The following is a 14,260-nucleotide window of genomic DNA, read 5'->3' as shown; positions in this document are numbered from 1 at the left end:
CTCCAGTAACCTTTTAATTTGGGACAAAGGGTGTAGCTGTGGATGAAATAACCTTCTCCTATTTCACATTTTTCGCACACAGGAGAGACATCAGGACATATTTTATGTAGTTTTTCCTTTGAGTATTGTAACCTGTGTATGATTTTAAATTGTATTAAACAATGATGTGCATTTATAGAACATGTATGAATATAACCCAGGCTATCATCCCAAATATCATTTTGTATCTCTTCACCCAATCCCTTCTCCCACTCTGCCTTTATGGTGGATGTAGTTGGGCAACTAAGATTTTGAAGTGTATCACATATATATGATATTGTAAATTCTAACCCCACAGGCTCTTTCATGCAATTATCCAGCCAGCCTGGTCCAGTAGTCTCAAACTGGGGAAGATGTACTTCAAGGTAATTTCAGACTTGAAGGAATTGAAAAAAATGTTTTTTGGGTGACCCATATTTTTGTTGAGGGTTGAAGAAAGGATGCATATGTCCCATCCATGTATAAATCTCCTACATTCCGTATCCCTAGTTCTATCCACATGTCAAAGGCCCCGTCTAAACTGGATGGAGGGAAAGAAGGGTTTGCTGATATTGGCAACAAAAATGAAAATGTTCTACATTTAAAATGTTTTGCTAGTTGCTTCCTTATTCTTATTAAATTGTGTATTATAGGATTGTGTTTGTAGCACGATTTGTTAATAGGGGGATGCATAATATTAAAGAAGCGCCTGAGGTTATGAAAGAAGTTCCTCCTAGGGATGAAACCCATTTGATCAGTGTGCACCAGTTTACCCATTAGAGGACTTAGTCTTCTTGCAAGTATTTTGGCCAAGATCTTTTGATCTGTATTCAATAAGGAGATTGGCCTATATGAACTAACCTCCTCCAAATCCTTCGCTTTTGTTTGGGATTACAGTTATGACTGCTTCATTAAGGGTTTGTGGTAGTTTCTCATTGCTATGTGCCTGATTATACATTTTAAGTAGATAGGGGGCAAGTAAATCATTAAACTTCTTGTACATCTTGTTACCTAACCCATCAGGACCATATTGCTGTCTCTGAGCATTCCAACTGATTGTTTTATTTCTTCACATGTAATTTTTGCACTCAGGACTTTATGCTCACTCTGAGTCAGTGTTGGTAGTTCACATTCACTTCTTTTGTGTCCCTCAGAGAGGCAGTAGATTGAGACATATATAACCCCTCATAAAAGTGTTGGACACTTTAATTTATTTCTTTAGGGTTAGGTAAGGATATTACCTGTCTGTGATTTTATTTGGTGTATAGTTCGATCACTTTCCAATTTACGTAGTTGCCTTGCCAGTAACTTTTGGGGTTTATCGCCAAATTCTGTTTCATATAAGTAATTGCTCTGCTGACTTTTTTAGAAAGCATTTGATTAAGTTTATACTTAAGTAATGAAATTGTTACATTTTTCAATAGAAGGTTGCTGCGTGTTTTCCGCCACCTAATTCGCTTATTTGTTATTGTAGTTCCACTTGCTCTGCTTTGTCATCTTTTTTCGGGAAGCCTGAAAAGAAATTACACACCCCGTTTTATATGCCTTAAATGTTTCCCATAATAAGGTAGAAGAGGTTTCCTCATTGTCATTGGTTTCAAGAAATAATATGATATGTGATCGTACGTACTCATAGAATTTAGGGATGTTAAGAAGTTGAGGGTCAAATCTCCAATTTAGCTGTCACCCATTTTCACTGAAAAGGAGACAGGACAGTGATCAGGTATAATAATGTGGAATTTTGTGGTCTGAGTAAGTGCAAACATTTTCCTATCTATCAAAATGTAATCAATTCTAGAGTAAACATTGTGCACTTGCACATGCGGATGCCAAGCTGTAGCATTTCTACCTCACAGGGTTGGAAATAAATGAAATCAGTATGTGCTTAAATTTAAATTGTAGAAAATTGTGTGCAAAACAAATCTTGGGGCCAGGCTTAACGCCTATGTTCTATGTAAGTTGTATGTAAGCATTGAATGGAAAATTAGGTGCATAAGAAAATAATACTAGAAAAAGATACTTTACTTATCCCCTAGGGGAAATCCATTTGTCCATTAGCTCAATGTTGATAATAATAATAATAATAATAATAATAATAATAATAATAATAAAAACAGTTTATAATAAATAAACAATAATAATTAGTTTAGTCCACCTTTGGCTGAGGTGTTGTAAAGCCTGATGGCAGTGGGAATAAAGGATTTGCTGAACCTCTCTGTTCTGCAGCGCAGTGAGATGAGACGTTTGAGAGACTGTCCTGCCAGAATGTTGTGGAGTGGTTCGTATTGTTCAAGATGGCCTCCATTTTACATTGCATGCGTCTCTCCACAACAGTCCCGAGTGAGTCCAGACTCCTGCCAGGCACAGCCTTTTTTACCAGCTTGTCCAGTCTCTTTGTGTTCATGTCGGACATACTGCTGCCCCTGACTGATAAAACGTGCAGCATTTCTCTGCAGACATCATAGGACCTGAGCCTTCTGAGGAAAAAGAGCCAGCTCTGCCCCTTCAGGTAGATGGCATCCGTGTTCAGGGACCAGTCCAGTTTACTGTCCAGGTGCACACCTGGGTATTTATAGGTATTTATAAGTGTGCACCACATCAATGTCCTTCCCTCGAATGTTGACTGGCTGAAGGGTGGGCCTAGACCTCCAAAAGTCCATGACCATCTCCTTGGTCTTGGAGGTGCTCAGAAGGAGGCAGTTCTTGTCACTCCATTCACTGAAGGCCATCGTCAGATCCCTGTACACCTCCTCCTGCCCATTCCTGATACACGCCACAATAGCTGTATCATCCAAGTATTTCTGGACATGGCAGGAATCAGTTGTATGTAAAGTCCGCCGTATACAGGGTGAACAGGAACGGAGCCATGCCCTAGTGCTGCTCATCACTGTCCCTGAGACACAGTTACCCAGCCTGACATACTGTGGTCGTCTTGTCACAATCCAGGATGTGAAACAGGGATCCACCCCCATCCCTTCCAGTTTGTCTTTAAGAATGGGGGGTTGGATGGTGTTAAATGCACTTGAGAAATCAAATAACATAATCCTCATGTAACTACCTGGCTCATCCAAGTAAGAATAGCACCGGTGGAGCATATAAAGGACGGCATCATCCACTCCAATCCACAGCCACCTGGGTTCCAGCCGAGGGTCTTCAGCTACAGCGCAACTCACAGTAGGCCGGTCTTAACACTCTGCTCATGACTGGGTTGATGTCGAAAAATAGCAATATTTAATCATCAAACCTAATTCGTAGATGTAGTATCATTAGCTGTATAGCCATAGTGTATAGCCATAACATATTCTCTCCCACCATTGCCAACTCATCACACTGCTCATTTCATTATTATTTTCATCTTTATGATTATTACACCTTGCATTTACTCTGTAGATAGTAGTTTAGTTAATAAACTCCTTTATTTACACCCAGTTGTTGTCATGTTGTATATTCTTTTGACGTAGAGACTGGAGATCCATTGAATCGAGAAGTCATGGCTTCCGATATGAGATTGATAAATTTGGCAATGAAGTAATTCATTGTTGTCCTCCCAGAGGACTGGTGCCCCATTTCAACTAGAGTAAATTCTAAAATATGGCGTTACCGCTACAGAGACAATATCAAACAGTACGTATGCCTCTAAAAAATGACTTGTATAGATGAACTGGTGAAATTGTACTTCAGAAACAGCTTTAGCGACAAAGAAATTCTTTCTCTTTAGACTCATAAACACATTGTGGTTATCAGCATTAAGACTTTGAAGAGATTGTGCCGAAAACTGCATCTGTTCAGTAGGAAAAGGCATTACCACAACAAAGGTCCCAACACGCTGTGGCATATGGATTCCTACGATAATCTGAAGCTGTACAGCATTGCTATCAATGGTTGTATTGGTTGTTTAAGTCGCTATGTAATGTGGATGGAGGCCTACAGAACAAACAATGACCCCGAAGTAATAGCAGACTACTCACATCCATTGCGCCCTTTGGGAGGATGCCCAGCGCGACTGCGTGCTGACAGAGGCACGAAATATGATAGGGGAAATTGACTTTATTCTCGACATTTCGACTTATTTCTTGAAATACAAAATAAAACAAATCTTCCTCTTCTGAGTCAGTTCAACTTTATTCTCAACATTTCAACTTTTTTGTCGACATTTCAACTTTTTTCTCAAAGTGCATAATGAAAAAAAATTACTCCTAATTTCAACTTTACTCTTGACATTTCGACTTTTTTTTCTCAAAGTGCATGATGAAAAAAAATCTTCCTCCTCTCATTTTTTTTCTCATGCATGGCCCTAATACTCTACCCTACCCTATAATACTATGTACATTTCACGTCGCATCCAAGAGGCTTTCTCAGCTCGGACTGAGTGATGGGGACACCCAGGGGTCATTGGGTCGTGTCAAGGCCATTGAAGTCACTTGGTTCATTAGTGCTCCTGGATGTGAATCTGGGCTAATCGCATATTTTTGTGTTTTTGGGCCCTGAAAATTTGAATTTGTTCAGATTTTCCTTTAAATTGTGAAATGTAACCTGGGAAATGACCTGGCAGGAAATAAAAAATTTCCGATTCAAGAAATGATTGAAAGTCCCATTGCCAGTTCTAGTGCTTCTGTTCCTGCTGCTGCCAGCTCATCCTCTGTGTTACCTGCTTGTGCTGTTTCTTGATGGATTCCTACTCATGCATGTTTGCTGCAAATGTTCCCAAAAAACAGAGTCACTTGCAGTGAGAGAAATACAGGTAACTTGTTACCTGCTGAAGCAAATCTGTCTCTTGAGGTTTACAGGACTGAGTTTATCGATGTGAGAAACAATTTAAGTGGTTTCGTGTTCTGCATGTTGTGTGTGCCTAATACTGTAATTGAACTCAGCCAGCAGTCACTACTAGTCATATTTTAAACAGGTAACACGAGCTGAGCTAAAACATGGTGTACAGAACTTAACATAAGTATATAAATAACTGCTTACCTTTAATGCCTCCTCATACTCGACTAGAATAAGAAACAGAAAAAGGATCCATTTTTAATGTGACGTTCATACTAATTTATTTGAAATCTCATAGATTTGAGTAGCATATCACAGCTTACTGCTGCAGCTTACTGTCTGTTTACCTACCTTGACTGTTAATGGACACCTGAAGAAAGAAAGTAGAGCTTATTTGATGTAAATATGTCAACATTTTCACAGTGGTGTCAGTTGGTTATTGGTTGGGTGATATAGTTTCAGTAATTAAAGAGCCACTCCATCAATGTTACATATGAGGGTCAGTTTACCAATCACAGGCAATGCTACTTATCATATTAAAACCTGCTATATGTCTTGAAGGAGCTTTGTCAAATTGAAAAGAACCCTGATGATGTCATGGTGATGTCGTCAGGAAAACATGTTGGGTTTAGAAACTTTAAATGTTTGACAGAATTGGTAAAAATTTGAATTAGCATTTAACAGGCGGGAAAGGTTTAAATATAGGCGCTGTTGAGTTGCATTATGGGAACTGTAGGATCATACAGCTCACCTTTTATCAGGGAATAAAAAGTAAGGATATGTCAGCCTGTTGCACCAATTTTGACCATTGTGTTTTTTAATCTCTTGTAAGTCCTCCAACTTTATGGAAGTACAATACTTAATTGCTGGAGTGCCCCTTTAAAGTAACAGGAAGGCAAATAAGTGGGGAATCAGCAATAAGAATAGAGTGACCACAAACAGAGTCTGTCACCTCCTCGTTCTCCTCGTCCAGATAGGTCAGCTGAAGGCTGCACAGACCATAGGAACGCTTCACCTGCACACAAAACAAAGAAAGAGCTGATAAGGATGATGGGGCAGCTTTTCTTAAAGGATGACAGAATAAGAGGCTAAGGACTCAGATAAAGTGGTCATAATTTCAATTTCAATTAAGATGACGTCAGTGACTAAAATGAGATATGTGAGTGTGTATGTGGGTAAATGGGTGAGAAGAGGGGGTGCTCATGACTGTTTCAGTTGCCAAAGGACAAAGAAAGCACAGTTCGTCTCCCTCCCTCTCTCTGTGCATTTGTCTTTGGCATCATGAAAGTGGTTTCAAAGGCTCATGTCCATCCCTGCTCAGCCGGAGGAAGCAGTGGCCAGGGAGTGGGTCCCACCCTCACTTGTACAGCCACTTTACTGGCTGAGAGCTGAACTCTGTATCCAGGTAGCATTCATTATGCTTACACATGAACCAGTAAGAGCTCATGTTGTATCATTATGAATGAAAAACAGATAATGCTAAACTTTGTACAGCAAACCAACTTACACCTGTCTGTTTGGCAAAACAACAACTGAAGTCTGATGTCTGTGACTCAGCAGCACTCAGACAAATGAACTCTTCCTGGTAACTGTGGCTGTAAGAGATGAACCATAAATCCCAGGACTTCAAGCCTATATTTCACATTCTTTCTTGACACATGGCAGTGTTTCCTCTACATTCATTCACTAAATCATAGCCACCACGCCTTCAAAATTTTTTTTTTTTTTTTTTTTTTTAATTGTCGCAAATGCACCTTCACAGCACAGCCTGTGTGATGATGAGCGCAACAGCGGAGGGAAGGGAGGGGAGGAGAGGGGAGGGAGGGAGTGGGGTGGCTGGGGGATCCTATTGGAGTTAATTACTCGCGAGAGCGCAGTTTTGAAAGTGACATCACGTCAGGCACCAGGTCAGAGTCAGAGAAGTGTAGTCGTGAAGAATAAGGCAGCGAATTAGCAGAGAAAAGGTAGACTTATTAGCCAACTCAGTGACGCTAACTTGGGTAAACTAATTGATAGCATTAAGCTAATATGTACACGTCATTATGTATTAACTTCTGACTGCATTTTCAGATGAGCTTGTTCAGATACAACAGATAGAGACAACAGATGAAGAAGACGCTAGTCAGGTAGCCTATCATAAGCCTTTTACCGACTCGGTAAAAAATAGTATTTTAATGTTCACACTTGTAATCAGATGTGATGTGAGTGTAAACTATATAACGCTGTTAGCGTTACGTTACTCACACTTTTAATGTAATCTTATTAGACAAGTAACATTAGACAGGGAGGAGTTGTTAAACAAAGTGGAGGAGAGCAGAGCAGAGAGCTGGGTGAAGGTGCAGGGGAGAGAGATGAGCCTGGGTGCAAACTTTGCCACTGACTCTACAGCCCCATCTAGCTGATCTTTATATGTTTATTTATTATTTTTATTTATTTAATGTTATTGTTTTATTTATTTTTTACTTTTTACATTTTCAACTGGTTAGAGTTGAAGTAACATTTATTTTTCACAAACCAAAGGTATTTATTTTTCTTGACATTTTATATGGCTGAGATATATATTGTAAAAGTTCAATGGTAGCGATAAAAGCCATTTTCAACTGGCCAGCCAATAAATAGGTTTTGAAAGTAAAATCTGTTGTCAACTGTCAACTGCTCATTTGGTCATTTGTGTATGCCTGCCCCCACCGATCGATTACGGCTACAAATAAACCAATCAGAATACAGATACAAATCAAGAGGCGGCTGCCGCCGTCAAATTTCGTGCCGCCTCCCCCTCCTGACAAAATCCTAGTAGGCCTACTTGTTTTCTCAGTACTTGGTGGATTTGACATTTGTAACTGCAATTGCTACTGTACGCCACTATGGCAATGTAGTGGCACTGTATCATAATCTGTGCATCAGGCAGAGGGATCCGAAATTGCCAAAGAAGAAGAATACAATGCGCTGGATTTTCTACCTGCAGAAGGAGGCGGCAACCTGATTTTGCGGCTCTTCAAACAAGTGAATATCATCTCTTTTAAAGCCAGTGTTTACATGATTTTAACATCACTTTTCATTTATCTTCACAGATGTTCTCAAAAGCATAGAGTGAGTGGCTTTGACCCACAGTGACTGGAGAGATAATAATAAAGGATATATAAATATTGTGACCCCCCGGTCATACGGTTTAGTACCACCCCCGCCTAATTTTCAGCCAGGAAAAACCCTGTGATCAGAATACAGCTACAAACCAACCAATTGCAATACAGGGACAAAGCAACCAATTAATATACAGCTACAATCAACCAATCAGAATACAGCTACAAATGAACCAACTGGCATACAGATAGAAACCACCCTATCAGAATATAGCCAGAAATCAACCTGTAAGCATACAGCTACAAACAAACCAATCAGAAAAGAGGCACAAATCAACCAATAACTAGGAATAGGTATCGTTAAGGTGTTGACAGTACTACTACTCTTACGGATACTGCTTATCAATTTGGTACTTTAATGGTAGTCTTATCGATACTTTTTGAGGAAGAAAAAAAAACTTGAACATACACAACATTTGTCACAGTTGTGACATGGGGCTGTGTTTGCATAATATTATTATTTGCAGCTTATTGATACTGCAGTCTTGAATAATGTAGCCTCGGGGCCCGTTCAATACCAGAGCTCGGTACCCATCCCTACCAATAACAATCCGGCAAAAAATCAATAATTTGGGATATGGCTTGAAAACAACCAAATCAAAATACAACTGCAAACCAAATAATCAGAATACAGTTACAAACCAAATAATCAGAATACAGCTACAAATCAACCATTCAGAATATAGCAACAAATCGACCAATCTGAACACAGCTACAAACCAACTAACCAATCAGAACACATCAGAATACAGTTATAAATCATCCAATTAGAATACGGCTAGAAATCAACCAATCAGGATACAGTTACAAATCAATGAGTTATATTTTGGGAGGATAGAATTGTCCCTACCAGTATTTCAGTGAACTCGTTTACACTGTTTGGAGTGAACTCATTAGATAATTATGATGTACCCTCCATGAGGATAAGTCTCCAAGGCAACCAATTAGACATGGCAGCATTTGATTGGCTGAAACTGCATCTCATGTCACATACAAATATCACACTTACTGCCAGACAGAGGAGGTGAGAGCAGATCAGTGTGTTAACAACAGTACATTATCAGTGCTGTCAGTCCAGACCATAAGCATGGGAGAAAAAGGTACTATTTCAGATGACTCCCTTTCCTCTATTGCCTAGGTAGTAAACTAACGATCCAGCAGCCACATTGATTTAAAATGAAAACCTGCTAGAGCTAGCTTACGTCAGCAGCCTTACTGATGCATCAGTGGATTAGCAGCACTTTACTGATGTAGCTGCTCAAGATGGAGCTGGTTTTAAATGTGAAATCAAGTAGAAAAGGAGAACTGCAGCACTGGTAGGACTACTGAATATAAACATATTGTTTGATTTTTCTCTCTTTTCCATTAAGTTATTTCAAAGTTCTAACTTAAGTTATTTCCTAAAGTTTGTATAATTTTTATCTAAATGAAACACAGATCTTATATAAGTAACATACATCATCTGTGCAATGTATATATTTTGTAAATACCTATTGTAGGCTATATATTATATTATCATCTATTATTTATCTTCCTAAATATTTTTCACTGACATTTTGCAGTTTTTCTTTCTTGTACTGTCCATTATATGCAATTGTATACAATATATACAATATACAATTATCTTAATAAACCATTCAACTGACAGCATTAAAAAATGCTCTTTGTGTTGGAGGGGTGGCAGGGTTGTTGAGTTCCCACCAATGTTGACACCAAACCTACGCCCTTTTATGGCCACATGCATTGGTAAAACACATGCTCAATTTAGCATTTAGTAAAATGCAATTAGAATTTTTTGCATTGATTTCCGCATTACATTGTTTTATGGTGTGTGACCCCCTCAGTGGCTCAGAACTGTGCGAGATTCAGATTTCTCTTGTTCATTGCATATTACTGTTTGTTGCAACACTTTACCGTGTGAAATAACTCCATGACTTACTACTGGTTTCCTGCACTTTACCATGGACACTACAACTTCTCCAATCTCATTGGCGGAAAAGTAACCTGTAGCAACTGGACAGTGTAAGCAGACATCTATGACGCAGGAGTTTGTAGGTCTAAATTAATGTGTCCCTGTTTAACTGTAAGTAACCATGGCAACAGCACTGAAGCTTCACCACTAGTTCAACATTTAATTGAATCTGACCGGAGATACGTCTCTTCCATTCGAGGTATTATTAAGCTTCTACAATCAGTGATTGGACTGCTCACTGCTGCTACAGGAGATCAATGACTGTGATAAATACGCATACAGTATATGTATGTATACATATTATGATGGTCCTTAATCAAAGTTATGGGTAACACTTTGTCTACACTGGCAATCATAGCTCAGGCAAATTGTCAGTAGCAACATAAATACCTCTGTAGCATTTAAAAGCCAGTATTTAAATGTATCTAATAACACTGAGGAATTTCTTGAGTACATCTAACATGGCTATAATTAAATAAACATCATCAATACAGTTCATTGGCTACAAATGACTCAGATTGAGTTACACAAGCTGTTCCTACTGTGTGGTAACTAGTGCTGCTAACTTCCTCCAAATTGGGGCTAGTTTACAAGCATGGGATAGATGTATTGTAAATAATTGGATACCAGATTACAAGATGGTAGCCTTAATTTTAATGGAAATTGAGCGCATAAGCCAAAACATTTTCTGACCCCGTCCGTGCATTCCTGTTCAGCCCATAGATTTTACATTGGGATGAGGTAACACATAAAATCACTATTCTAAATTCTTGGAATGTTTTAGAGATATAAAATCTTCAGTGTTTTAAAATCCATTAATACAAAGAGTTATAACTGAGTTTGTTTGCAGTTTGGTGTGTGCTGTCAACAGTTTGTAACATTGTCGTGTGGCACCATATCAGCTCTATTTATACATCAATGCTGCAGAAACGTACTCCACCAGTGTCCATCTAGCAGAGCTGGAATGCAGGCAATTATCTTAAAATTTGTCTTGTTATCAGTGTCGTTAACTGGAGACTTTTGTTCTCTGACTTTTAGGGAGTTCCTCATTGTAGGCAATGTACCAGACTGAGGAGAAGCCCCGTCTTCAAGATAAACACAGGGAACAAAGGTCCATAACCAAATATCAAGTACATGCATTATTAATAGGTATATCACTTATTAGTGTGTGGGTTAAAACTCTCTGACACTGACAACAGTCCCAAACTAGAGGGAAAAGCATCGCCAGAAGTAGACGACTCTGACCTAATATCATTCAACAACACGATACCAGCAGTCACAACACCACAGGCTTTCAGTGTAGCTGATCTTTTTCTCAAGAGGTTTTGAGACTTCAAGCAAGCCTGTCTATCCTCTGTGTGTGTGAACATGCCATTTGTAGAAAATAACTAGGTACATGGTACAGGTAGCCTTATTATTGAGTCCTAGAGTATAATTTGGTAGTACTTGTAATTTGAAGTTTTTGCTCCTCTATAAGCTATAATCCACTACATTTTGGAGGGAAGTATTTTACTTTTTACTCCACTACATTTATTTTACAGTCATACTTTCCAATTATTTCGATTTTGCATGAAAAACATATGATAATGTTAATAATATACTACAGGACTTGATATTAAGGCTTATCTGCTTGGCCAGGACAAGTGGCTTTGTTGTAGGTTAAGTGTAGGAGAAATTTATTTTCCCCGGACAAGTTTTAAGCCAACTCTGAAGTGTGTTGGCTACCTGTTTAAAGCCCCTATAGGCTTATCTGAGCATTCATTGATGTCACTCTGCATTGTCGACTAAAAGGATATAAAAATGATTTTTTTCAAGTGAAAACAATACATACTGTATAGACACTTTTGGAAAATGCATAAATTGAATAATTTATAGAATTTGTGTTGTTGTCTATCAACAGTGTATACAGCTGTTCCCCCATTTTCCTCCTCTCAATCCAACCAGTTGAGGCAGACACCCCCTCACCCCCAACATGGCCACCACACACCATCCATCCATCCATCATCTTTGCCGCTTATAGAGTCGCGGGGGGGCTGGAGCCATTGTGCATGTCTTTGGACTGTGGAAGGAAGCCGGAGTGCCCGAAAGAGAACCTACGTAGGCACAGGGAGAACATGCAAACTCCACACAGAAAGGCCCCAGGCCCGGGATTCAAACCCAGAACCTTCTCGGTGTGAGGCGACGGTGCTAGCCACTGCTCTACTGTGCCGCCTTGCCACACAGCATTAAATACTGGATTGAGAAAAGACAACAAGTAATCATGGTGGGATTGATGAGATTACATGAACAGCAAATGAAAACAGAAAAAGGTCTGAAATTAGGAAGCCATTTTACAATTTTGTGATTTGTGTGTTTACCATATGATCAAATATAACAGCAGTATATAGGCATGTTTTATAGTATTATGCTGACAACATTAATGTGTCATAGTATTCCTGATTGTTATTGCTGTGTATTCAGAAGAGCTCCTGCTGGGCCTTGCTGCTGTCAAATTTCGTGCCGCCTCCCCCTCCTGACAAAATCCTAGTAGGCCTACTTGTTTTCTCAGTACTTGGTGGATTTGACATTTGTAACTGCAATTGCTACTGTACGCCACTATGGCAATGTAGTGGCACTGTATCATAATCTGTGCATCAGGCAGAGGGATCCGAAATTGCCAAAGAAGAAGAATACAATGCGCTGGATTTTCTACCTGCAGAAGGAGGCGGCAACCTGATTTTGCGGCTCTTCAAACAAGTGAATATCATCTCTTTTAAAGCCAGTGTTTACATGATTTTAACATCACTTTTCATTTATCTTCACAGATGTTCTCAAAAGCATAGAGTGAGTGGCTTTGACCCACAGTGACTGGAGAGATAATAATAAAGGATATATAAATATTGTGACCCCCCGGTCATACGGCTTAGTACCACCCCCGCCTAATTTTCAGCCAGGAAAAACCCTGTGATCAGAATACAGCTACAAACCAACCAATTGCAATACAGGGACAAAGCAACCAATTAATATACAGCTACAATCAACCAATCAGAATACAGCTACAAATGAACCAACTGGCATACAGATAGAAACCACCCTATCAGAATATAGCCAGAAATCAACCTGTAAGCATACAGCTACAAACAAACCAATCAGAAAAGAGGCACAAATCAACCAATAACTAGGAATAGGTATCGTTAAGGTGTTGACAGTACTACTACTCTTACGGATACTGCTTATCAATTTGGTACTTTAATGGTAGTCTTATCGATACTTTTTGAGGAAGAAAAAAAAACTTGAACATACACAACATTTGTCACAGTTGTGACATGGGGCTGTGTTTGCATAATATTATTATTTGCAGCTTATTGATACTGCAGTCTTGAATAATGTAGCCTCGGGGCCCGTTCAATACCAGAGCTCGGTACCCATCCCTACCAATAACAATCCGGCAAAAAATCAATAATTTGGGATATGAAATCAAAATACAACTGCAAACCAAATAATCAGAATACAGTTACAAACCAACTAATTAGAATACGGCTACAAATCAACAAATAAGATACAAAGCAACAAATCAGAATACAGCTACAAATCAACCATTCAGAATATAGCAACAAATCGACCAATCTGAACACAGCTACAAACCAACTAACCAATCAGAACACATCAGAATACAGTTATAAATCATCCAATTAGAATACGGCTAGAAATCAACCAATCAGGATACAGTTACAAATCAATGAGTTATATTTTGGGAGGATAGAATTGTCCCTACCAGTATTTCAGTGAACTCGTTTACACTGTTTGGAGTGAACTCATTAGATAATTATGATGTACCCTCCATGAGGATAAGTCTCCAAGGCAACCAATTAGACATGGCAGCATTTGATTGGCTGAAACTGCATCTCATGTCACATACAAATATCACACTTACTGCCAGACAGAGGAGGTGAGACCAGATTAAGTGTGTTAACAACAGTACATTATCAGTGCTGTCAGTCCAGACCATAAGCATGGGAGAAAAAGGTACTATTTCAGATGACTCCCTTTCCTCTATTGCCTAGGTAGTAAACTAACGATCCAGCAGCCACATTGATTTAAAATGAAAACCTGCTAGAGCTAGCTTACGTCAGCAGCCTTACTGATGCATCAGTGGATTAGCAGCACTTTACTGATGTAGCTGCTCAAGATGGAGCTGGTTTTAAATGTGAAATCAAGTAGAAAAGGAGAACTGCAGCACTGGTAGGACTACTGAATATAAACATATTGTTTGATTTTTCTCTCTTTTCCATTAAGTTATTTCAAAGTTCTAACTTAAGTTATTTCCTAAAGTTTGTATAATTTTTATCTAAATGAAACACAGATCTTATATAAGTAACATACATCA

At 38.9% G+C, this 14,260-nt stretch overlaps 1 protein-coding gene across 2 annotated transcripts in view; it reads right to left on the bottom strand.

Moving 5' to 3' along the window:
• nbr1b (NBR1 autophagy cargo receptor b) overlaps positions 1-14,260 on the bottom strand; it is a 65,968-nt gene that overhangs the window by 48,064 nt on the left and 3,644 nt on the right. For both annotated transcript variants that reach the window (XM_056400702.1, XM_056400703.1), the window contains exons 2-4: positions 5,735-5,797; positions 5,134-5,152; positions 4,987-5,009 (exon numbers count right to left, since the gene is read on the bottom strand). In XM_056400702.1, coding sequence (XP_056256677.1) covers positions 4,987-5,009; positions 5,134-5,152; positions 5,735-5,797 — 105 coding nt within the window. The remainder of the gene's footprint in view (positions 1-4,986; positions 5,010-5,133; positions 5,153-5,734; positions 5,798-14,260) is intronic.

This window comes from Seriola aureovittata, chromosome 17 (assembly GCF_021018895.1).
Source record: "Seriola aureovittata isolate HTS-2021-v1 ecotype China chromosome 17, ASM2101889v1, whole genome shotgun sequence".
Classification (NCBI taxonomy): Eukaryota; Metazoa; Chordata; class Actinopteri; order Carangiformes; family Carangidae; genus Seriola; species Seriola aureovittata.
The sequence above is the reverse complement of the archived record's forward strand: the minus strand, read 5'-3'. Positions and strand labels throughout refer to the sequence as shown.